Source organism: Stenella coeruleoalba (genome assembly GCF_951394435.1).
Source record: "Stenella coeruleoalba genome assembly, chromosome: 1".
Taxonomy (NCBI): domain Eukaryota; kingdom Metazoa; phylum Chordata; class Mammalia; order Artiodactyla; family Delphinidae; genus Stenella; species Stenella coeruleoalba.
This window is the reverse complement of record NC_137169.1, coordinates 98,616,934-98,643,083: the sequence shown is the minus strand read 5'-3', so window position 1 is coordinate 98,643,083 and position 26,150 is coordinate 98,616,934. Positions and strand designations below refer to the sequence as shown.

The 26,150-nt window shown below is 38.5% G+C and overlaps 2 protein-coding genes across 10 annotated transcripts in view; one reads left to right on the top strand and one right to left on the bottom strand.

The window, feature by feature from the left end:
• Positions 1–10,217, bottom strand: part of CAPZA1 (capping actin protein of muscle Z-line subunit alpha 1) — a 49,132-nt gene extending 38,915 nt beyond the window's left edge. Inside the window, exon 1 of the mRNA XM_079930301.1 lies at positions 10,056–10,217. Within this exon, the coding sequence (XP_079786427.1) occupies positions 10,056–10,094 (39 nt within the window). The 5' untranslated portion in view covers positions 10,095–10,217. The remainder of the gene's footprint in view (positions 1–10,055) is intronic.
• ST7L (suppression of tumorigenicity 7 like) overlaps positions 8,167–26,150 on the top strand; it is a 152,907-nt gene continuing 134,923 nt past the window's right edge. For 6 of the 9 annotated variants that reach the window (XR_013829337.1, XM_079928712.1, XM_079928711.1 and 3 more), the window contains exons 1-5: positions 10,390–11,017; positions 12,735–12,817; positions 16,169–16,331; positions 21,631–21,685; positions 24,542–24,657. Coding sequence is in view for 8 of the 9 variants with exons in the window: in XM_079928712.1 (XP_079784838.1) it covers positions 10,810–11,017; positions 12,735–12,817; positions 16,169–16,331; positions 21,631–21,685; positions 24,542–24,657 (625 nt within the window). In the remaining variant the exon portion in view is untranslated. Of the gene's footprint in view, positions 9,791–10,090; positions 10,263–10,389; positions 11,018–12,734; positions 12,818–16,168; positions 16,332–21,630; positions 21,686–24,541; positions 24,658–26,150 lie in introns of those variants that run through there. The other 3 variants (XM_079928717.1, XM_079928715.1, XM_079928716.1) reach the window with 3 other exon arrangements.

Below are 26,150 nucleotides of genomic sequence, written 5' to 3'. Positions count from 1 at the left end.
TTTTTTCCCAAAATCATTGGAAGTCAGATCTGGTTTCACATGCAGCTTCAGCACTTAATTACTTGGGTCTTAGTTTCTTCATCTGTGAGTATAATACCTGCTCATATATCTAGCACTACTTTAAGAATCCAATGAGGTAACATGAGATGGACTTAGACATAGTAGATGCTTAACTTTCTTTCCCTAAGCAAATGCCTAGATGTTATTGAATCTTTGTGTTTACCAATTTGTTCATTCACTCAAAACAAAACAAACTATACTTTATCGGGTCCCAGGCACTGAGGTGAGCTGAGTACTAAAGATAAAGACAAAAAGGAGAATGGCAGGGACTTCCCTGGTAGTCCAGTGGGTAAGACCCTGAGCTCCCAATGCAGGGGGCCTGGGTCCGATCCCTGGTCGGGGGACTAGATCCCGCATGCCGCAACCCGGCGCGGCCAAAAAAAATAAAATAAAATAAAAAAGGAGAATGGCAAAAGAAGTAAGCCAACAAATTCCCTTTTGCCTTAAGCCTTGGTTCTGAAGAAGCTATACAATTAGAACCACCTGGGGAGCCTTAAAATTACTGATGTCTGGGTTCCACCCACAGAGCTTCTGATGTAATAGACCTAGGGTAGAGCTTGGGCACCAGAATTTTTAAAAGCTTCCTAGGGTGATTCTCATGTGCTGTCAAGGTTGAAAGCCACTACCTTAAGCTAATACTAAGTGCAAATCTTCACAGTGGATACAAATAACATAAGACAAGCATACAGTCAGCATCCTGGCTTTTCAAATCTTTGTATACTTTACCACTGTTAGCAAAACAACTTATACAAACAATAGCCCTCAGTAAAGATGTGTCAATCATTTAAAAATAACTAATTCAAAGCACCAAAACTGCCAAATGAGTATTATAGACAATATACAACATGGAACTTTTAGGAAGGAGATGGATATGGGTTGGGCTGGTTAAAGACAACTACAGGGAAGGGGATCTAAGCTGGGCTCTACAAAGTGCTTTAAATAGTAGGGGGGGTGGGAGAAAGAGGGAGGGCATTACAAATAAGGGAACTGGTAAGAATAAAAAAAGGTAGGGAAAAAACAGTGTTTTGTAAGCTGACCAGTTTGGCAGAAACAGATTTATTTGGAGATAATAAAAGCGAAAGGAAGAGTAAAATGAGTCAGATGGCAGTAGTTACGCTAACAACAATTCTGGTTTTATTCTGAAGATAATGGAGAACTGCCAAAGCCTTCTGTGTGGGAAGTTCCATTAACAAAAATTAATCTGGAAGTACTGGAGTCCTCAATATGGCTTCGCAAAACTTGGAAATTAGTCTGCCCTCTAAGAGTTAGTTAACTATGAAATTAAGAATACTATCCAACATATATACACTACCAAATGTAAAATAGACAGCTAGTGGGAAGCAGCCGCATAGCACAGGGAGATGAGCTCGGTGCTTTGTGACCACCTAGAGGGGTGGGATAGGGAGGGTGGGAGGGAAGGAGACGCAAGAGGGAAGAGATAATGGGAACATATGTATATGTATAACTGATTCACTTTGTTATGAAGCAGAAACTAACACACCATTGTAAAGCAATTATACTCCAATAAAGATGTTAAAAAAAAAAATACTATCCAAGCAAGATTCATTCACTCATTCATTCAACAAATATCTGAAGGCCTACTATGAAGGCACTGTTTTAGGCAATGGTGATTCAACAGTATATGGTCCTTACAGAGCTTACATCATAGTGGGTAGAGAGACAATAGATAAGATTTTTTAAATATTTATTTTATTTATGATCATTTATTTTTGGCTGCATTGGGTCTTTGTTGCTGTGCATGGGCTTTCTCTAATTGTGGCAAGCGGGGGCTACACGGGCTTCTTATTGTGGTGGCTTCTCGTGTTGCAGAGCACGGGCTCTAGGCGCACAGGCTTCAGTAGTTGTGGCATGTGGGCTCAGCAGTTGTGGCTCGCAGGTTCTAGAGAGCAGGCTCAGTAGCTGTGATGCATGGGCTTAGTTACTCCGTGGCATGTGGGATCTTCCCGGACCAGGGTTCGAACCCGTGTCCCCTGCATTGGCAGGTGGATTCTTAACAACTGTGCCACCAGGGAAGCCCAACAATAGATGAGATTAAACAACTAAACTACATGGTATGCTAGCTAGTGATAAATGCTAAGGAGTAATAATAAAGCAGGGAAAGAGGATATAAAATGGTAGATTGGAACTGGACAGGATGATCACAGAGGGCTTCACTGAGAAGGTAATTTCTGATTAAATATCTGAAGGAAGTGAGGGATATAGAAGGAAGAGAACTCCAAAGGACAGATCAAATGCAAAGACCCATTAAGTGAGGATGTGTGGCTAGAGAGGACCAGGGGAGAATAGGTAGGCGATAAGGTCAGAGACATAAGTGGTAAAGAGGTAAATCCCAGATCATGTAGGGACTTGTAGTCAGAGTAAAAACTTTTATTCTGAAAAAGATGGGAAGCCACTGGAGGATTCTGAGCAGAGGAGTGACATATTCTGACTTACATTTTTTAACCAGATCACTCTGGGTGTTTCATTGAGGACACACTGCCTATGGAGAGACAAAAGCAGAAGCAGGGAGACCAGAGAGGCCAGTGCAATAATCTACATGAGAAATCATGGTGGCTTCTTCCAGAGTGGTTGAAATAGGGGTATGATGAGAAACAGCCAAGTTCTAGGTATGTTTTGAAGGCACAGCCTATAGGATTTGCTAATAGACAGTATGTGTATTGTGAGAGAAGCAGGAATCAAAGATGACACTAAACTTTTTGGCCTGAGCAACTAAAGAATGAAGGTGCCATTAACTAAGAGGGTAAAGACTGCAGGAGAAACTGCAATATGCAAAATTTTGATATATAATGACTTCCTTCCAGCCTTGTAAAATTTGTCTAGAGAAAGAAAGTCCACTGCTGTTAAAAGTTAGAAGGTGCACTACGCAAAGATCTGACTTGGTCTTGGTGTTGGATATATATCCCTACTATGGAGGAAAACACCATTAAAATGTTAGACTGTATAGTTAACATCTCTGGTTCTGACTCCATGCTTAAACTGAGAAAATTATAATTTGATTTCCTATGTATCTGATCTACTTGAAAAAAGGAATCTAAGCCCTCCTGTATTTATTAAATTAGTTGCTATCCTCCTTTTAAACACTAGTTTCATCAGCCTAGCTAATATGAATTTGTCCCTTACTATCCTGATGAATCAAGCTTCTGAACTTAACAGGCAGAGGATTATGATATGAATGGTGGTTCTCAAGTTGCACAATAATTATTGGGAAGCTTATTAAAAATAGATTCCTGAGCACTGGTCCCCCCAAATTCTGATTCAGCTGGTCTAGGAAAGAACCCAGAAATCTTGCTTTTGAAAGAAACACATAAGCAATTCTGCTGTAGGCAATAATGTTCTGAGGTTCTTAAGAAGACGAACAGTGCTCTTTTGAAGTCATGTTTCTCAATACCTTCAGTTTATAACACATTTTAAATACTAGAATTCTTAGTGGCATATTTGTAGAAGCTCAAAAGAGCACTATGCAAATTTGGTAGAATTTTTTCCCCCTCGCTGCGGGATCTTAGTTCCTGGACCAGGGATTGAACACTGGCCCATGGCAGTGAAAGTGCAGAGTCCTAATCACTGGACCGCCAGGGCATCCCCCAAATTTGGTAGTAATTATAATGCAGTCATGACCAGAAAGTATCAATATTTCAGTGTCTATACAAGCATCCACATCACTATACCATTAAACTTGACTGCAGTTTAGGATTATGTCATTATTTCAGTAGAATTGTTTGCTATCTCAATTCACTCCCTACTATCTACTCAAAGGAATCAAAGTGAGTAAAGGCACAGGTCTGGAAGTAGATTACCAGCAGACTGCATCTGCTCTACTATTACTAGTTCTGGACACTTGGTTATATATTTTTTAACCTGAAATGTGCCTCAGTTTACTCAACTTAAAATGGGGTAAGCAGCCTATGGGGATATTTTGAGATGAATACATTTTAATGCATAAAGTATCTAGCACATTATAAGCACTTAAATGTAACCTAGATGCAAAACAAAGAATTCACAAGGCAAAGTTCTCTCATGTTCCAATAAACCCACCACCTTTCTTTAGTGCAGCCTGGTATCATGCTGTCTTCCTGTTTATACATTATATATATCACAACATACATGTCAAATGATCCACTCAACTGAACATTCCATCTCCAGAGACACTGCCCTAACAATATACATGTGCAGTTATAGCAAAGATAAATTTTACATGCTGCTCAAAATTTAGTAGTATGAAGATGGTAAATCAGTGAAAATATAGAAAGAAAAGGGGAGGCTGGAGGCAAAGAGAACAATTAAGAATGTTGTTAAAAATAATCCAAGCATAAAAAAAGGTCCTGTATGAAGAAAATGGTAATAGGAATGTGGACAGGTTAGACATATTGTTCAATGAAAAGTATACCTACCTATTTGAAAATAATAAAATAGAAATAAATACATAAAATAAAATAGAAAAGAAGCTGGTAACATTGGCTGCCGCTCAAGGGAACTGGGTGGCTGGAAAATAGGTGGGAGGGGACTTTTTACTCATGTCCTTTCCTACCATTTTAAGCATGTGATTATAGTTCCTATATACTCAAAATAATTTTTTAAAAAAGACTAATGCAAATGGAGGAAGAGAACCTAATGATAGGAAGAAGAATTTACAGGACTGAAATACTAATTGAACATGAGAGGAGAGGTTAAGGATGAAAAAAGATGATGGCAGTGTTCCGACCCTATGTGACTAAAAGAGAATAATGGTGGGATGAGCAGAAATGCAGAGGTTGGCAGGAGGTTCTGATAAAGGGAGAAGGGAAAATAATAGTAAGTACATATTAAAATTATCACCTAGTTCAGAAATCCGTAAGTAGTCAAACTGTCTATCAAAAATTATCACGACTAGGCTTCCCTGGTGGCGCAGTGGTTGAGAGTCCGCCTGCTGATGCAGGGGACACGGGTTCATGCCCCGGTCCGGGAGGATCCCACATGCCACAGAGCGGCTAGGCCCGTGAGCCATGGCCGCTGAGCCTGCGCGTCTGGAGCCTGTGCTCCGCAACGGGAGAGGCCACAACAGTGAGAGGCCCGCGTACTGGAAGAAAAAAAAAAAAAAAAATTATCACGACTAGTTTCCCCTATCCAGGGTTTTTATTTTCAGGAGCTGATCCATAAAAGGACTTTAACTTTTTAATTTTTTTCAAAAAGATGAAGGAGTTTTCTGGAGACAGAAAAGAACAATGACACCTGATCCTACAGTGTGTGTTTTTCTGAGCTCTAAAGGAGAGAACTTATAGAAGATGAAGGAAATACTTTTATTAGGGGTTTTTCAAGGTTCAAAGTATACATAGTCGGCCCTCTGTATCCACGGATGCCGAAACAGAAGGCTGACTGTACAACGTTTTATGTAAGGGACTTGAGCATCCGCGGATTTTGGTATGGGGGGGCGTGGGTCCTGGAACCACTACCCCACAGATACCTAGGGACAACAGTATACATACTGATTTTGATACGCAATAAGGCTTCGGAACTTTATGGAATTTATTAGGAAAATGCTCCCAGGGGATCAAATGTTCTTAGCAGTGCCATGACAGAGCACCAGTAACGGCAGTAGATGCTCAGGCACAATGAATGCTGGAAGAGGCACCCAGAGTGTGGACACATTCTTGAACACAAGAAATACCTACAGATTACCAGAAATAATTGGGGAGGGAGAATGAGGGAGCATGAGCTGGGGAAATATAAGAATGAATGAACCTGTGATTGATTGGTCTCTTTCATACCAATAGCTTGTGCCTACACTATGTACCTGGTAGTATGCCAGGCACTAGATAAAAAGACTTGCTTTCAGTAACCAAGAATTTCACAGGTTCGTTATGGGGCAAATGTGCCAAAGTAAACAATGACAGAAACTCCTGGAACATTTTAATGTTTCAGTTTCTTAGAGTTGTGTGTGTGTTTTTTTTTTAATTAGAGTTTGAAAAAGTTCATTAAACTTTGTTCAGTCAGTCTGATCCAATTTCCCTTACCTATTTTAGAAGAAAACTTTCGAGGCCCACAGAGGTATGCGAATTTTCAAAAATCACACTGGTGACCAAAAGCATAGCAAGGAGAGGCCAAATCTCCTGAGGCTCAGAATCATTCCTTCCCACTACCCCACAATACCTCATTTATAATTCATTAAATGGATGACTCTATTCTGATTTCTTCATTCACGGATACATGTTAAAAACAGTACAGTGAAAAAAGCATGGCTTCTGAATTAGACCAACCTGGGGTCTGAATTTTTTGACAAATTACACTGCTTTGCTTAGCATTAAGGCTGGTCCTAATAAAACAGCTAGATGTTCTAGAAGAAATTATAATGAACCTACGCTCCTCACCGAAGATTGGCATCTGAGTTTGTACCTGCTTAGGCTTTATGCTCCTGTCCAAGGATTTTGTAACAGATCATATGAATACTACTCAGCAAAGCTAACAGAAGAGAAGATTTAAAAATGGTAGTATTAATTCTAGTCAACGACTTATCACAAAATAGCCATGGCAATTAAGCTTTAGGGTTTATTTCGCCCTGTAAGGGTAATAACTCACCTACTAAATTAAAGGGGTAACACATAATCAAGGAAATCCACTTTAAAAGTATAAATATTTTTCATAAGCTCTAACACAGCCCTCAAATTTCAGTATCTATTTACAACATTTTCCACACCTCTCCTAAATAATTTTGATAAACCCATTTCTCAAAAAGTGCCTTAAAGATGGTATTGTCTAAACTAAAAGCAAAGGGATCCATTTTTCAGTTATGGTACTTTTGAAGTTGTACACAAATATTCTACTAGCTAGGCTGAAGGGAAAAAAATGTGCTATTAGCACTTTTTTCAGCCCTAAAATTCAGTCTGCATTTATGTTTTAAAAATGCTGAATCATGAAATAAAGGAAACAGTCAGTACAAAGAATCCAAACACATAGTTCACCTCATACCTCAAGTTTCCTAATTATGGCATCTTTTCATTTTGGAACCAAGTAACTGAAAAGTCTAAGTAACTAGAGGAGTAGAGCTCATTCTCAGAAACTGAACTTGAAGATAAAACTAAAAGTAGTTATTTCTGCAAGTTATTATACTTTCAACTTCCTGTTTTATTTAGGCAGCTCATCATGACCATTTCAGGTAACAATGCAGAAGTTAAAAAAACCAACTTCCTCTTTATAAAGTGATAAAAACTTCAGCAGTGGGCTTCCCTGGTGGCACAGTGGTTGGGAGTCCGCCTGCCGATGCAGGGGACACGGCTTCGTGCCCCGGTCTGGGAGGATCCCTCGTGCCACGGAGCGGCTGGTCCCGTGAGCCGTGGCCGCTGAGCCTGCGCGTCCGGAGCCTGTGCTCCGCAAGCGGTGAGAGGCCCGCGTACCGCAAAAAAAATAACAAAAAACAAAAAAACTTCAGCAGTTGGTTATGAGAATGGTTGATCTTACTAGCTTTTATAGAAATACTTGCAAGGAAACCAGAGACCATCACCACCAAATTCACCTCTGGGTTCACTGCTTTCAGAAAATGTAACAAAGATAAAAAGCAGTATTAAAATATATTTGGCATGACACACGTGTTAAAAAAAATCAAATCAAATGCAGTTGAGGTCTTAGTTAAAATTAAAAAAAAATGAAAACTTCACGGTTCCTTCGAGGAAGAGTCAATATACAAACTAAGCCTGAAAATACCTTGTTTGTAATAGTGCCTTGGTTATGAAAGTTTTGTACAACAAGAATCTCGCTTAAGGGTCACTTATTGTTTATGAATGCTAAGACATTCATATCAACAAGTCTTTTTGGAAAAATACTTTTTCAATTCTTGAATTCAGTTAAAAGGCATCAGAAGCCTGGAGGAAAAGGGGTCAAGGTAGGTATAAAACTGAAGGAGAATTTAAGTAATCTTACAAGTCAAAGCCCTTTCTTTTTACTTATTGATCCACAACAGAGAAATACAGATCACTTCATCTCTGGGAATAAAAATCTAACAAAATTTCAGTAATCCCAAATCATAAGGATTTATTATATGAGTTTTTTTATATCAGCTATTCTTAATTAACTCACTAATGAAAACAATGTAGTTAATCTAAAACCTGTTCACTGAATATAAAATTCATCAACATTTTTTGGCAGTAGATTTACCTTACTAATTATGATTTGCTTGCTTTGTCATTATTAAAATTAAACAGCAAAAGAAGTATGCTGGAATATAAGAGAAAACTGGCCAGAGATCTGCTATTACAAAATCAAGGCTGTTAATGTTACTAATTTGAACACTGTCAATACCCAAAGACATCTTTACACTTTGAAATACATATTTTCCCCCCAAGTTTAATTAGAAAGGCATTCTACCCCTGTGTCAAAAACAAAAACCCAACACTGGTAAACTTCAAAGTTTATTACCTTAAATTCTTAGTGAAATTTTGCTGTAACAGTATTTTTGCTTAAAGTAAGAGGACCATCAGTTGGGCTAACAAATGTTTTGTTATCCCATGATTTTCACTGTAACTTAATTTCATGTGAATCATAACTGTTTGCCTTGGAATAAACATTTTATTATAGTTTTCTCTCTAGCATAAGTTCATATACAGTGTAAAATGCCCTTTCCCCCCAAATCTTATACATTTATGAGAATCAATTTCCAAGTATGAGAAAATCTAATGCTGAAGAGTTGTTCAACGGCATGTGAATATTTAGCACATTCTTCAGCGTTTCAAAATGGCATGGCATATGTATATCAAATTATTCTGTACAGAGGACTCTTGGATCATGAACAGTCCCCTTTGCCATCCCAATCTCTTTTATTAAAAGAGGAAAACCCCAGATACATTTACAGAGCATTCAAGGGTGTACATTTTGTAAAAACCACTGTGGAAAACAAAAGACATAATTCTTGTCCTTTTACGAGTTATGCAATGAACCATTGTAATTTCCATGGACTCTAAAATCTTTAACATATTTACTGAAAAGCCTGACAAACTGTTAAGAAAGGTGTGCAGCTGTCAGGAAAAAAGTTATTCCACCTAAGGTGAAATATTCTCTTGTATTTAAGACACTTTTAAAGAAATTAATTGTACAAATTACTCAGTGTCAAGTTCAACTATAATCAAAAAGATACCACACTGGAGCACCAAAGAAGGCAGGATGCTTTGTCCAGACTTGAATGTGTTAACATGAAGTTTATGTGCTACATAAAACCTTTCTGGAGTTAAAAAGAAAAACTCATTGGCTAGCCTTGTTAACAAGAAATGGAAAACTATTTTTCAAAAATTATCGTTAAAAGATTGTAAGATGGAAGGGATGGAGTCACCGCGGGCGCCGTATACATACAATCAAGGGAGTGTCTACACAGAAAAGAGTGGTGTTCAAATCCTGAAGCAAATGTCCTTGAGGCTTACACATTTATTACTGCGAATTAGTTCAGCCGACAGCATGTGGGAAAAGGGGTGTGTGTGGATAGGCGGCCTACACCTTACAGACCTCTCCCTGTCGAGAAGTCGTGACAGCAAAATCACTTCCTGAGGAAGGAGGAGCAAAAGGGAAGTTAAGAGGCCACCCTGACCAGGAAGTGACTCGCCCTAAGCTAGCCCCAATCATAGCTAAAGATGGGGGGATGGGGTGAGCCCCAGCAGCTAAAGGCGGTAAAATAACTGCTTCTTGATACGTCGCGACATCATCATCGCCCCCTCTCTTAAATACAAAAAAGAGTCCACAGTCACGATTCAATAAGGTAAAGTCTCTTCTCTCGCAGGAAGGCCACTGGGCTGTGCGTCAGGCCCGGGGGGAAAAGAGAGTTGAGGAATGGGGAACTGGGGCCACCGTGAGGCAGAGGAAAGCCCCTCAAGAGGGAAGCATCCCGACTGCGGAGAGCGTATGCCAGCAAAGGCCAAGACGCTTCTTTCTTCTGGGGGTACTGCCGGGGTTCCCACCGCAGCCGGGTCGGGGCCCCGTTCCCTGTCCCGGGAAGAGGTAAAAAAGAGAGGCGGACCCCTTACCTTCTCCTCATCCGACACCCGATCCTCGAAGTCGGCCATCTTGGGCTGCTCTGGCCCAGCCCGGCCCTGGCGCGAGGCAGGCCGGGAAGGAGGCCGAATGATGGAATCACAGCGAAGGCCGTCTGAAGGATCCGCCCGGAAACGCCGACCGCTAGGGCGCCATGTCAGTTACGGGCGTGGGTCATGGGCCCGGGCGCCGACGCCCCAGTAAGTCGGCGTGACTTAAATGATTTTAAGTCTAATATTTTTCTCACTGAGTTACATTAATTTCCCCATTCATCTATGGGACGTTGGGAGCGTGCTTCGGCTGGTATTGGCGCCCGAGCTCCGGCCGACCAAATTGCAGTCGCTACTCCTGTAGATTTTCCCAGTACCAGTGCTCTCCATGGCAGCCGAGTCCAAAGGGCTAAGTGCTGCTCCGACTCTGGAACGGTCGGTGACTTTTTCAACCCCAGGAATGGTGTGGAAGGTGACCCTCACGCGTATGGAGGTTAAAACACTTCACTCCGGGTCACATCTCAGCCCAGTTCCTCCAGAATAGGTGCCGCTATCCGCCCCTTCCCTCCCTCGGAAGGAATAGGTAGCCCCAGTCCTTGGGCGCTCCTCCACCTTCCAAATCTTCTCGGTCCCCGTTCCCTGGGACTCTCAGCCTTCACAGAGGCCAACTTCAGGTCCGCCACTATCCCAGGATTCCCGACTCCCGGTTTCCTGCCCTTCTCCCCTCCCAACTCCCGGCGCCACCGGGAGCGGCAAGATGGCGGACGGTGACGGCTTAGGTGAAGCAACGGCAGCTGCGGCGTCTCCTCCTGCTCCTGCTCCCGGCCTGAGCCCGCCGCTGGGCTGGAGGGAGCGGCTGCGGGCCGGGCTGGCGGGCACTGGGGCCTCGCTGTGGTTCGTGGCGGGGCTGGGGCTGCTTTACGCTCTGAGGGTCCCGCTGAGGCTGTGTGAGAATTTGGCAGCGGGTGAGAGGCCCAGAGCTCCCGAGGGACGGGCGGGCGTGGGGGATTGGGGGGCAGGAGAGGTGCCGGGGGCAAGGGCCAAAGGGCAGAGATTTTCAGTATCACTGGAGGGCTTCGCAGAATGAGTCGGTGTGTGCGACCGAGTGAGTTCTTTTTCTCTTGGGCCGCTACTCCGCAGCTGATTGCCAAACCTGAGCTGCAACTACCGGCTCCTCCCTAAAGCTCTTGAGGTCCGCCCTCTCCGTTCTGTCCTCGTTTACCCGAGGAGAAGCCACCTGATAAAATGTAAGCTTCAGGTGGTAGGGCAGATGAGAGCATTTTCAGACTTGAATGCAGAATTTATACACACCTTTTGATTCTCTTGCCACTCAGCTGAGAGAACCCACACCCAGACAATAAAAATCTGAAAGAAACCAACACGATCTTAGCCAGCCATTCTCATGTTTTAAAATAGTTTTGTCAGGAAATAGTTTTCGTGATATTTTTGTCCGTTCTCTGTTTTAGGCTTTATCTTGAGTAATAAAATAGAACAGTACAGGAAGTAAAGAGAAAGAGAGCCACAAACAGCAGTGGGTTCTTTCCTTAGTTCCTTCTTTCAGCATTTGTAGAGAGCTTGCTGTGTAGTGTGGGCTGAAGTTACAAAGACGTATAAGAGGTGATGATTCCCTTGGATTCTGCAAATATTATTCTTTAGCTGTAGCCAGGACAGAGTGGATGGGAGCCAGGGCCTCTTACCATGTCATTACAAATTGGTAACCTCAGATTAAAATGGAAGTATTTCTGTTATGGGATCTTTATGACTATCAGTACTGTGTTTTATTTTCCTGTAACAAGAGAAAGCAAATGTCCCCTTTTCTATTCCGTGAAATGACATGAAAGACTGTGAGATAATGTTCTGAAATGTTTTGGACTTTTTAAGAACATAGTATGTAAATTCAGATGCAACTGACACACTAAAATACGCTAGATAAATTGGCCTTCCTAGACTGTTTGAAAAGCTAATTTGGTGTTTCTGTTACAGGTTAATGAAGTGACTACTAATGGTTTGTATGCTCAGTGAAATGTTATTCATTGGGTTTATCATTTTTTTTTTTACATATTAACTAGATACACCATTTAGATGAGAGTCAATGACTTTACAGATTTTTGTTTCTTTCTAAAACCCAAAGTATTTATGAGACAATTATTTGAAGTGAAGAATGTGGTCCAGGTTTTCAGTGAATCAGGTTTAGGAAGCTCTTAGTTTGCTATTCTTTTTGGGTTATTTTGCCTCTGTAGCTGACATACCAAATACACACACTGTTTCCTTCCCTCTAATTTGAAACACTGGTTTGTATCTCACCAAAATAATTAGGAAGTAGTTTTAATCCTCCTTTGTAACAGTATATTTGTTCATATTATCCTTATGGAATTGCAAAAGTTCTTGTCTAAATTATGATATTCCTGGTTTTACTCTCAACAGCAAGCTAAATGATCTCATTTTGATTTGCTTATTTAACAAATCAGCAGTGTAAAATCCTACCCTTACATATGTGAAGGCATTTTAAAGATGTGATACAATGAAAATTTAAAGTAGCTTTTTAAAAATTACAATTTTCTCAAATGAATCTCATATTAGATATTAATACTACTTGTGTCCCTCCACTCATAAAGACACCTGCATATTTGTAACTTGGGTACTTATTTTTTTTAACTTTGATTTTTTTATTCTTTTTGGCAGTGACAGTATTTTTAAATTCATTGACGCCCAAATTCTATGTGGCACTTACAGGGACATCTTCTTTGATATCAGGACTAATATTTGTAAGTAGTTTCCATTTCCTTCCTTCCATTTCCTTTGGTGTTTATCTAAAAATCAAATCTCTTTAAATAGTTATTATAATAATTAAAAATACTTATAGATCAGCATTCTCAAAATTTTCCACATTCTCAAAATGTGAAAAAATATTTTAAAAAACACTGCAACTTCCTCTCCACTTTTAGAGATTGATAGTATTCATTTGTGTATAAAAGACTGTTTATTGTATGTTGGGGGGTGTAGTGGGAGGTGGGTTGTGATGTAAATGCTTGCAGGCTCGGCTTAGTAACAAAAATGAGTAAAATTGGCAGAGTGTAAAAATTGAAATTTTTATTTACTTCGAAGACTGGGTAATCTGGACAGTACATGCTCCTTCTAGAAAAGGCTAAAGCTAATTGTTGCCATGTAGACTTGCAGACCAGTATTACCAGGACCAGGTCTTCCAATTTTTTCAGACGATTTCAAGAGAACCTGGATATAAAGTTTTTATATAAAATCTTCCAATACTTTAATGTCGGCAACATCGGGCAGACTAAAAATTTATCTGTCTTGAATTAGGCTTATAGGCTGCCAGTTACCTTCTCTAGAGTGTTTAAGAGCAGAGTTTGTGAGACAGGCTAACCATCACTTTAGTTGTATGACTTCAAGAAAGTGAATTAACTTTTCTAAAGCTCCAATTTCCTCATCTGTACACTGGAGATAATAATAGTATCAACTTGGAAATTCCTTGGTGGTCTAGTGGTTTGGGACTCAACTCAATTAATTTTTTAAAAAATTAATTAATTAGGGCTTCCCTGCTGGCGCAGTGGTTGAGAGTCCGCCTGCCGATGCAGGGGACGTGGGTTCGTGCCCCGGTCCGGGAGGATCCCGCGTGCCGCGGAGCGGCTGGGCCCGTGGGCCGTGGCTGCTGGGCCTGCGTGTCTGGAGCCTGTGCTCTGAAGCGGGAGAGGCCGCAGCGGGGAGAGGCCCGCGTACCGCAAGAAAAAAAAAAAAAAATTAGTTAATTTTTGGCTGCATTGAGTCTTCGTTACTGCGTGCAGGTTTTCTCTAGTTGTGGTAAGTGGGGGCTACTCTTCATTGCGGTGCACAGGCTTCTCATTTCAGTGGTTTCTCTTGTTGTGGAGCACAGGCTCTAGGGCAGCACACGGGCTTGTGGCTGTGGCTCGTAGGTTCTAGAGTGCAGGCTAAGTAGTTGTGGTGCACGGGCTCAATTGCTTCTCAGCGTGTGGGATCTTCCTGGACCAGGGCTTGAACCTGTGTCTCCTGCGTTGGCAGGAGGATTCTCAACCACCGAGCCACCAGGGAAGCCCCAAAGGACTCCACACTTTCACTGCCGAGGCCCGGGTTGTATCCCTGGTCAGGGAATTAAGATCCCATGAGCCACCCGGTGTAGCCAAAAAAAAAAAAAAAAATCAACTTAATAGTTATGAGGATTAAATGAGATAGTGTGTGTGAAAGCTTGCAGCAACATGACATACACTAATGAATTTTGGCCACGTTATTCTAAGAAGTGCCACAATAAAGAAACCTGTTTAATTCAGCTTTCCCTTGCTTTATTTAACCAAGCTATCATTTGTATTTTAAAAATATTTTTTAAATTTTTATAATCTTTATTAACATCCCTGGGAACTGGTGTTTCATAGTATAAACTTTGGAAAAATACTGCTACAGATAAAAATCTTAGGAAGTATTATGGCATGCATGGCCAATGAAATTTTTCTGTATTTTTTTCTCATCTCTAGGTGGTGCTCTATAACTATAGTAGAAATGTAAAAATAATAGCATTTATATTGGAGTGGTTTTTTGTTTTGTTTTGTTTTTTTAAATAGGGACGAACACTTGACCATTTTGTTGAAGTGAAATACCAGATGAGAAAGCAATTTTTCTCTTGACTTAAAAAAAATTATTGAGGAATTCTGGGTGAAAACTCTGTTATTAAAAGCCTCAAAATTTATTGATTTATAAAGCCTACTCATAATTTAGCATATTTTGTCATAGCATATAAAAATCTAAATAAAGAAGATAAACTATCTTTAAACAGCTGATGTAGTAGAAAGAGCATTGGTCTTGGAACCAGCAGATGTAGTTTTGAGTCTTGACTCTGCCATTTACTATCTGATAACTTTGGGCAAGTCACATGAATTCTGAGTCCTAATTTCCTCATTTATAGGGAGGGGAGAAAACTTACATTTATATAATATATAACTTACATATGTAATATGTAAAAGTGTTTAAAATTTGTTGTTACTTTTTTTAAACCAACATTTTAAATTTACAAAACTTAAGAATTTAAGTAACATTTTAAAGGTTAAACTGTGTCATTACCCTTGAAATATTGATGAGTTTTTATTAGCAAAGTTTATTTATAATTTCTTTTACCACCTGAAATGAGAAAGCTAGTTGTGCTGCTTGTGTTATTTCTACCTGAAGAGGTAATGTGCTTGGAAGCTGAAGAATAGCAACAAAGCCAGTTGTTTAACTAATTACTACGAGTAAAAAGATTACTCTGAAAGGAGAATAAAAGAGCCAATGGGAGTGTATAACATAGCTTTCTGTTCTGTGGAATCAGGAAAAGTTCCCTAGGACATGTCATTTAAGCTCAGACCCAAAGGAGCCAGCAAAGGGAGTTGAAAAGGCTGGAGTATCCGAATATGAAACATTCTGCTCATTCAACACAGAGAGCTGCTTTTGATTCCTCTTCTTATAACAATGATAAACCATGGAAACAGAAAGAAAGGAATATCCTGATTTTTAAATGGTTCAATATGGGAATCAACTTGACTCTTAACCTACATTAATAATACTGCCAAATACTGGAGTAGTACTTTGTTGTTTAAAAGCACTTACAATTCTTGTTAACCATATTTACTAGATAGGACATTGAGGCTCTGAGAGGTTAGAAGTTAACTTCCCCAAAACACACAGCTAATATATGGCTGAATTGGGAGTCAAATGTAGGCATTCTAACCCTAGTCTAGTGGTTAATCCACCATGCTAGTTGTTTCAAAATTGTTTTTCTTTTAATTATGCTACAGATAGACTAAAATGACATTATAATGTAAGTTACATTATTTATAGCTTAAACACTTCTTACTGTTTTTTTAATGCTTTATTTACAGACGTATTCTAGTGTTGCCTAAGCTTGTCTGAATTTCATTACAAAGTTGTAAAAAGGCATTTTACCTTGGCTTGGCATGTGTTATCAGGGAATCTTGTGTTTGGCTTATTTTTTGGAAGGAGGGCACATTTCAAATGCTGAATTAAACAGGAACATCTTGAGAGAATGTTTTGATTTGAGGTCATATATCTGCTGATTAATTCTATTTTAAGTGAAAGATGTTTTCTGTTTGTCACAGATATTTGAATGGTGGTACTTCCATAAGCATGGCACATCTTTTATTGAGCAAGTATCTGTAAGCCATTTGCGACCACTGATGGGAGGAACAGAAGGCAGCATTTCAGAGCCAGGTTCTCCTTCCAGCAGCAGAGAAAGTGAAACCAGCAGACAGAATTTGTCAGGTGACTACTACTGACTTAATGTGTGTTCAAAGCTGTATTGTTAAGATTGTGTTTGGCTGTGGCAGATAGAAAACTCATAACAGTAGAGAGCAGTTTGTCTTTCCTTTAAATATAGGTAATCCATGGCTGATATGGAGAGCAATGATTATCAGAGACCTAGACTCCTTCTATTTTGTTTGCGACCATCTCCAATGCAGTTTTTCCTTGTGGTTCCAGACAGTTCCTCTGGCTTCAGCCATCATGTCCACAGTCTAGTCATCAGGAAGGAGAATAAGCCAGGAGAAGACGCTTTCCCCACCCCCCACCCCACAGCAACCAAGGACACTTCCGAGCAGCGTCATATACTATTTCAACTTACTTTCTACTGGTCAGATCTTTGTCATATAAACAGAACTAGCTGTAAGGGAGGCTAGAAATTGTAATCATTTTCTCAGTGTATATATGCACAGGTGATAAGGGGATCTTATTACTGATAAAGGAGAGAACAAAGACAATTAGCCATCTCTGCCAAGAGAGCAAAGTTAGGAAAAATAGCTTTTCTTCTCAGTATATTTACAAAGACATCAAAATCTGTTATTCTTGTATGGATAATCTGTTGTCATACATAAACTGTAGACTATTCCTCTATATGTATCTAGTAATTATGCAATTAGGAAAGTAAAATATTTGAAGCCAGATAGAAATCACATTTTTGGATTATTGTTTCTTTCATTTGGTATAGGTTATAATCATACAGTTAACTCATACAAATGAGTTAATTCTGCAGAATGTCATAATGTCTCATTTGTTCAGTAAGCCTAACCACTAGGGTTATATTAATTTAGTAGAAAAATACTACCTGAGTGCAGTTGCTGGCACTTTTTAGGTGTGATCAGGGAAGGTCTGTAAGAAAGAACTCTTTAAACTGAGCCCTAAAGCTTGAGTGGGGGACTTCCCCGGTGGCGTAGTGGTTAAGAATCTGCCTGCCAATGCAGGGGACGCGGGTTTGAGCCCTGGTCCGGGAAGATCCCACATGCCGTGGAGCAACAAAGCCTGTGAACCACAACTATTGAGCCTGTGCTCTAGAGCCTGGAAGCCACAACTACTGAGCCCTCGCACCACAACTACTGAAGCCTGCGCACCTAGAGCCCATGCTCCGCAGCTAGAGAAGCCACCACAATGAGAAGCCCATACACCGCAACGAAGAGTAGCCTCCACTCACCACAACTAGAGAAAGCCCACGTGAAGCAACGAAGACCCAATGCAGCCATAAATAAGTAAATAAATTAAAAAAAAAAGCTTGAGTGGGTGTTGACCAGGATTAGTAGGGATGAGGTTGGCAGCCATTCAGGAGTACGGGAAGGAATAATGGTAATTTTCTCTGCCCTACTCCTTTCTCCCCTTTCATGAAATAATTACAGAACTCTTAAGAATAAGGCATATTAAGATGAATATGAGGGACTTCCCTAGAGGTCCAGTGGTAAAGAATCCACCATACAGTGCAGGGGACACGGGTTCGATCCCTGGTCAGGGAACTAAGATCCTACATGCTACGGGGCAACTAAGACTGCGTGCCACAACTACTGAGCTTGCGCGCCTCAACTAGAACCTGCATGCTGCAAACTACAGAGCTCACACGCTCTGGAACCCGCATGCCACAACTACAGAGCCCATGTGCCCTGGAGCCTGTGCACCACAACTAAAGAGAAAACCCGCATGCTGCGACTAGAGAGAAGCCCGCACACCACAACGAAGATCCTGCGTGCTGCAACTAAGACCCCATGCAGCCAAAAAGTAAATAAATAAATCAATAAACAAATAATAAATCTTAAAAAAAAAAGGTGAATATGACATAGATGTGTCCCCAAGAAGCTCAGAGTCCAGTATGTAAATAATTATAACGATAATGCATTATACAGTCTTATTCCCTATTGTGAGATTGAGTATACCATTGCATAATGAAAGTGAAGATAACCTTAAGAACATTCCAGCTTAGTATAGGATACAGACATATAAATAAGTGATGGCAAAAGATACAAAAGATACTTTTATATAGTGTATGGAAGGTACTATGGTGATGAAAAGAGGGAATGGTCAGTTATTCTTGGAAGGAAGGCCACAAAATGTTTCACAGAAGAGATGCATGAATTGACCTCAGAAGTGAGTCACAGTTCTCCTTTGGTTCCACTTTCTCTCCCTGGGTAGCTGCATCTCCTTCTATAGTATTATCATCCACAGACATATGTATTGGGAGAACCAATGTTAACTTTCTGTCCCCAAGCTCTCTTTTATGTTCTAGACCCACATTTCTAACTCTTTGCTAGAAATCTCCACCTTTGATGGCCCTAAGCAACCCTAAACTCATTCTGTCCAAAGTGAAACTGCTAATTATCTTCTTTTAATAGGTACCTTCCATAATCCTAAAATCTATTAATTTCCAAAACAGAAACCTTTGAGTTGTTTTAGATTATATCTCTTTTATTTCCCCTTCCTTCTCCAGACTATTGACCCTCATCGTATGCTATTGATTCCCCTCAAAAATTACCTTGACTCTATTTTACCTTCTTTTTCAACATTCAGTGTCCCATATGTAGGCCTTAGATATCTCTTTCCTGGACTATTGCTGTATACCCTAACTGGTTTCCCTGCCTATGATACTTCTCCTTTTAGTACATTCTCTCCCCTTACTATGTAAAAAAGTGTTTCTCAAATTTTTTAGATTCTGGAATCGTTTATACTCCTAAAAATTATTGAGGACCTCAAGAGCTTTTGTTTATATATTGATTATGTCCCCAATATTTACCATATTAGAAATTAAAACAGAAATTAAAAAAATATTTATTAGTTATTTTTAAAATAACAGGAAACCCATTGCATGTTAACATAGTTCTATGAACTGAACTGTGTCTCTCCCCCACCTCAAATTCATATGTTGAAGCTGTAACCTCTAATGTAACTATATTTGGAGGCAGGACTTTTAGGAGACAATTAAGGTTAAATGAGGTTGTAAGGGTGGGGTTCTAATGTGATAGGATTGGTAGCCTTAGGAGAAGAAGAGAGATTAATTTCTCTCTCCACTATGGGAGGAGACATGTAAGGACACAGGAAGAAGGCAGCCATCTGTAAGCCAGGAAGAGAGCTCTTACCAGAACCTAACCATGTTGGCACCCTGATTTCAGACTTCCAGACTTCAGAACTGTGAGAAAATAAATTTCTGTTGTTTAAGTCACCCAATCTATGGTATTTAGTTATGGCAGCCTGAACTAATACACATATCATGAAAAATAATTATATTTTCCAAAACGAGAAAATTTCAATCAGAAGACTGCCATTTCTTTACATTTATTTAAATCTCTTTAATATCTAGCTTAATAAAAAATTGCTTATTCTCATATCTGCTTCTGCATTGTTGTGAAATGTTGTTTTGCTTGACATCTATGAAGAAAATCTGTTCTCACACAGATATGTAGTTGGAAAAGGGAAAAGTATTTTAATAACCTTTCAGAAGGTTGTGGATATTCATTTTCAATACAACACCAAAATTTACTGAGGTACTTTCTTAAAGTTTAGTTGCAATGTGGAATCTGAAGCTATATCAGTTAACTTGCCATGTTCTGTACATTAAAATCCCTTGGTGTCCCATTTTGAATGGGTCTTTCACTTATGAATAATTTTATAAATCATGCATTGGCCATTTGGAAAATACTCGTTCCCTGAGTTATACGTGTCTTCCAAATATTGAAATATTGTATAATTTTTTAAAATGACGTTTGTTAATATCACCACTAATCTCACAGGAAAGCCTTTAAGTTGAGAAATTGTCAAGCTCATGGTAACTGATACAAGTTTTTCAAAATTCTAGTATGTACTTGAAAGCTCAAGTTTTATCATTGGCAGCAAATACTACTTTTTCTTCCTTGAATTTGACAGATTCACTTTGTTCAACTTTGAGAAAATATTTGCCAGGTATCTGTCTGAATAATCATAAATTTGTCTGTTAGTGACTCTTTCAAGTAAAAGTGAGATTCCATGAAAAAAAAAAAAAAGGTCAGTCCAGCTCAAAAAACAATTGCTTATACTGGAGACAACCATCATATTTGGTTGCCTTGTTTACTGGGGTGGGGGTGAGGAATCCAATGACCACTACTTTAAAGTACCAGCAGTTTTACCAACCTTTGAGTTGTACCATTAGCCCAACTTTGCAGGACTGGGACTAGTGTGAGGTTAAGTCAGGTGCTTGGGGCACAAAATTTAAGGACGCCCTTACTCTCAGGGTTGGGTTCAAATCAACAAGTTAAAAAGGCAAACAATGTCTTAGCATTTATTATGAAACGAGTTGTTACTTTGCAGTTCCATGAATGATACTTTGAGAACTGCTGATCTAACCAAAGTCTTGATATTTGTTATTTTTCTGTTTATAAACCTTTGATGGCTTCTGATTGACTAAGGATAATGTCTAAACTCTTTACATGGTATGTAAGCCCCTTCATCAATTTCCCCCAGTCTATTTTCTAGCCTCATTTACAGCTCTCCCTCTCACCTTCTACCATGTACTCTAACCTAAGTATGCTGTGTGGTTTTCTCATACTTCTCTGCTTAGAATGTTCTTCATCTGGCAACCTTCTACTTATTTTTACAGTGGTTCAAGTTTAAATGTCACAACCTTTCTAAAGTCTCCCCTAATTTCTCCAGAGCAAACTTAATCACTTCCTTTTTTTCTCTTGGAACAAAATATATCTCTATCATAGCACTTACCACACAGTGTAGGTGATAGTTTACATAACTAATTCTCATGCTACACTTAATTCAGTTAAGTTAGTTCCAAATGCTGTGGTTCCAGAAGTACAAAATGAGCAAAGTTTTTTTTGAGCACAGGTTCCGGACGCGCAGGCTCAGTGGCCATGGCTCACGGGCCCAGCCGCTCCGCGGCATGTGGGATCTTCCCAGACTGGGGCACGAAGCCGTGTCCCCTGCATCGGCATGCAGACTCTCAACCACTGCACCACCAGGGAAGCCCCTGAGCAAAGTTTTAAAAGCTTATATTTTAAAGGAGAAACTGAAAACTAGATAGTCACATTGTAATATGGTAAGTGTGGTACTTGAATTGTGAACCAAATGCTATGGAGACAGAAATAAGGGAATGACTAGATTTGGTTGTACACTGCATGACAGCAGGGTGGTCCATGCCTTATTCATCTTTGTGCTATATGTGGCTAGCACTGTACTTAGCATACAGTGACTATACATGTTGACCAAATTAAGATTTAACTACATTTGATTAAACTGTCTTATTTTCCCCCTTTTTCTCTTTGTTTTTTAGAATGCAAGGTATGGAGAAATCCTCTAAATCTTTTCAGAGGAGCAGAATATAGGAGGTATTACATTTTGCTTTCAGTATAATTATGGCATTGGTTTTAGAATAAAAGTATTATGGAAAAATTTATTTTTACAAATATATCACAGCTCTTCTGGTTGGAGATACTGATATAAGGTAAAATGATTAGCCCAAGGTTTAATTGGCAGCATCTTGACTATATTTACTTTTATAATCATGAGAAACATTGCTTCAAACCATATGTTTGTGATGTAAGTATACATTTGGCTCTTGGTTTATGGCAGAAAGCCTTTTCAAAGAATTCATGAGATAGAGAAAAAATTGCAAATGTCAGCATATTCCTGTGCACATGTGCTCAATTGCAAACTTTATTTGACGATTCACTAGAAAATATCAATCTGAATGTGAATATAAATTTCATTTGTGCAACAGTACAGAGCATAATACTTTTATACTGTATTTCGTATTGCCATTCCCTAGCTACACTATTGTGTCCATTTCTCTTCTGGTTTTTATTCTAAATGAGAAAACGACTTTTGAAAAACTTATGACCAAAGATACTTTACTTTTGTTTTGGAAAGGGCTGTGTTTTACCTGGAGGTAGACTGGGGCATGTTATTTAATTCATTGAACAAGAAACAGTTTATGTCTACTATGTATTGGCACTATGCAAAATGATGGGGATACAAAATAATTTAGCAGTAATCCCTGTGTGTAAGTACTTGATAGTGTAGGACAGTCACATCCTGGGAAGCCAAAGCTAGGCTTTTATGATAGATGCCATTAGCTTATATTAAGGGATTCTGCAAGAAACAGGTCCTTGAACTTCTCACTGTGTTTATTAAAAAGTTTTTAGGCTATTCTTGTTATCTTATAGTATCTACTTCATGAAAATCTTAAAGAGAAATTTCTTATCTTAGTATAACGAACTCTTAATGCTTCTTTTTGAATGATTAGTTTGTCTTAATGTAAAAGTCTAAATTGCACTGGTAATCATTGTGGTTCTAGGAAGCTTGGAATCATATCGTAGCCAACCTTTAGCAAGTGTATAGAACTCTCTGGTATGAGCCATTTTATGGCTCAATCCTTGTTTTACTTTACTGAGTCTTTTAAAATTTACTGCTAATTTAAGTTATTGATACTGTGCATGTGTTTTTTAGCTGCTTTAAATCATTTTGGGATTAATGTAGATCGTTCATTTTTTTTATGATTTTAGAAAGTATACCAAACTTTGCTAAATGAACAAGGATTTGCTTTTTCCTTTTTCTTCATGATAATTTCTCCTAAAATAGCTAAAAACTTTAAAGGCAACTTATACAATTAAATAACTTAAAATCTTTGATCATGTATATAAATAACACAATGTGCTTTTATTTTTATTTTTATTTTTTTTGCGGTACGCGGGCCTCTCACTGTTGTGGCCTCTCCCGTTGCGGAGCACAGGCTCCGGACGTGCAGGCTCAGCGGCCATGGCTCACGGGCCCAGCCACTCCGCGGCATGTGGGATCTTCCCAGACTGGGGCACGAACCCGTGTCCCCTGCATCGGCAGGCGGACTCTCAACCACTGCACCACCAGGGAAGCCCACAATGTGCTTTTAAAATGCTTTTTCTGATTATAAAATATACACATATTCATTGTTGAAAGTTGGAAAATAAAAAGATGTATGAGAAAGAAAGTAAAAAATCACCTTTTTCTACCACTAAGTGATAACTGCTATTAGTATTTCCATCCAGTCTCTCTTCTATACGCATATATAGAAACAAAACTTGAACATCATAATATATAAAATTCATTATGTGTGAATTTACCACAGAATTTCTTCAAAACATGAATTTCTTCAAAAACATGATTTTTAATAGTTGTACTGTATTCTATTATATGGAGGTACCATACATAACTTACCTACTGCTCCCCTATCCAGGTCACAGGTTATATTTCACTGTTAACATTTACTCTAGAGGGATAGCTTTATATATAAATCTTTAGCCACATATATGATTATTTCCTTAGGGTTGATTTGTAGCACTGGAATTACTGAATCAAAAGGTGTGAACAGTTTTTTTCCCCCCTTTAAGTTTTTCTTTTAATGGTGGAAAATTTCAAAAATAAACAAAAGTAGAGAGAGCGGTATAATGGAATTCCATATACCCATCATCTAACTAGGTGTTATTTTTAAGGCTCTTGATAGATAATATCTAATTGATTTCTGGAAAAAGAAATGTAAATACCAATTTATATTTGTAACAGCAATATGTGTGAGTCCCATCTCACCCCTGACAATATATATTTGCCAATTTTATAGTTGAATAGTCAAAATTAGTTATTTTAATTTGCTATTTGTTAATTACCAATGAGATTGGATATTTTAAAATGTATTTATTAGACAGCTTGTTACCTGCTATTAATTATTGAGGGTTTTAGGGGGAAATGAAAGGTAAAATGTCTAATTTAGTAAAATCTGAAAGAAGTTTTTTTTTTGCTTTTATGCTTTGAAAACCCTTTATCATCTTGACATCTAGTAAAAAATCACTTGTGTTTTTTTCTAGTTTCTTTGTAGTTTTACTTTTAATACTTAATTCTAATTCACTGAGAATTTATTTAAGTATACTTAAAAAAGTATATATTTAAGTCAAATTGTTTTATCTTCAAATTCAATTTTGAAGCACTGTTTGTTGAATAATCTACCTTTTCCGTTTTGGTTTTTGATGTTTTATTATTGTACTCTAAGTAGTTTGGATAGGTTATCTCTTTTGCTTTATTGATTATAATAAGCTTTTGAAACATCCTGAAATAAGATTTGTAGCAGTATATTTTTGAATTTTAAAAAGTATCTGTTGTAGCAGACAGATGCTCTCTCATGTTCAATTTACATATTTTATTGTGTTTTGGTAAAGATACACTTGGGTGACTGGTAAAGAGCCACTTACATACTATGACATGAATTTGTCAGCTCAGGACCATCAGACCTTTTTCACCTGTGACACGGACTTTTTACGTCCTTCAGACACAGGTATGTGTCATAATCTGTTCTTGGGGTAAACAGTAGTCATAAAAATTATTTTTAAAGTTTTTTAGAGTTATTTATTATACAAAGTTATTTGGCTTGGAGTTTGCATCATTGATAAGAAACCCAGATTAAATTGAAACTAATTATGATTGTAAACTAGGTTATCGTACTTTTTTGTCTTTTATAAGATGAAATTTAAATTCTTTATAGAATTTAAAGTATTTTACAAAAATTAATTAAATTGCTTCTTTTATTACTTAGAAAACCTTTCAGATCGAATACAGCAATTGCTTATACAGAGAACAGTGTACCCAGTTTTGGTTGGGGAAGTTAACACCTATAATTACACATTAAAAAAAAAAAATAAGGCAAAGTTAAACATTGGGGCACAGCATGTAGAGAAAAATGGGGTATATTTTATTCCAGTCATAAGTCAGAGATGCATATAAAGTGGTGGAAGATCATAGAAATGTCTGTGTTTAGTTCTCTCTAATCTTCTCTGTAGAAGTGAGTATAGAAACTCTTAAATGTTTGGCTTAAAGACAGGGATCTTTATCACAACTATTTCGACTGCCTTCTCCTACCTTATCTATGCTTCTACTTTTATCCTTCAAAATTAAAAGTCTCATTCTCTGGGAAGGCTTCCCTGATCTCTGCAATTCTACAGTACTTAGTCAAAACCTCACTTTTATAATAATTTTAGTTAATTTATTCAACTGTAAACACTTATTTGTTGGTTTATCATGTTGTTTTAATGTTTGTCCTCCCTAATAATGTGTGAAACTGTGGAAATTAGGGACTATACTTGTCATCTTTGAATCCTTATCATCTAGAACACTGCCTGATATACTGTAAATATTAATATTTATTCTTTGATGGAAGTATGAATGAATGAATAGCCTTGGTGTCACAGATGTCTTAAGCAATTTCAGTAATAATAGCTAACACTTGTATAACACTTATTATGCGCCAAGCACTGTTCTAAGCAATTTATATAAAGATACTAATTTAATCTTCCCAATCACTTCATGAGATAGGTACTATTATCAGCCACATTTTAAATGTAAAGGAACTGAGGCAAAGGGGAGACAAGTAACATTTCCTAAATCACCTGGCTAATAAATGAAAAAGCTGGGTTTCAAGCTCAAGTTTAGCTCTTAACCACTATACTATTACTGCTTCCACTCATCACATTGATAGGCAGAAGAAAATCACCAACAGTTACGGTCTGAAAAACAGCCAGTTTTCCAACATTGAAGTGAGTTCATTGTGCTATATCTCTGCTGTATTAAATATATTCAGCATCTGTAGTAGCAGGAAACCCAAGGATCTTTGGTATGGTTACATAAAATGGTTTAATTGCAAATCAGAGAAAAAGGAATTGCTGTATGTTTATGTGCTTAATGTTTACATTAATGGCAAAAGTATAATGTTAAGGAAATAACAGCAGTGGAAAATCAGTATTGTACGTTAACTATGAGGACTGAGGTGACTGG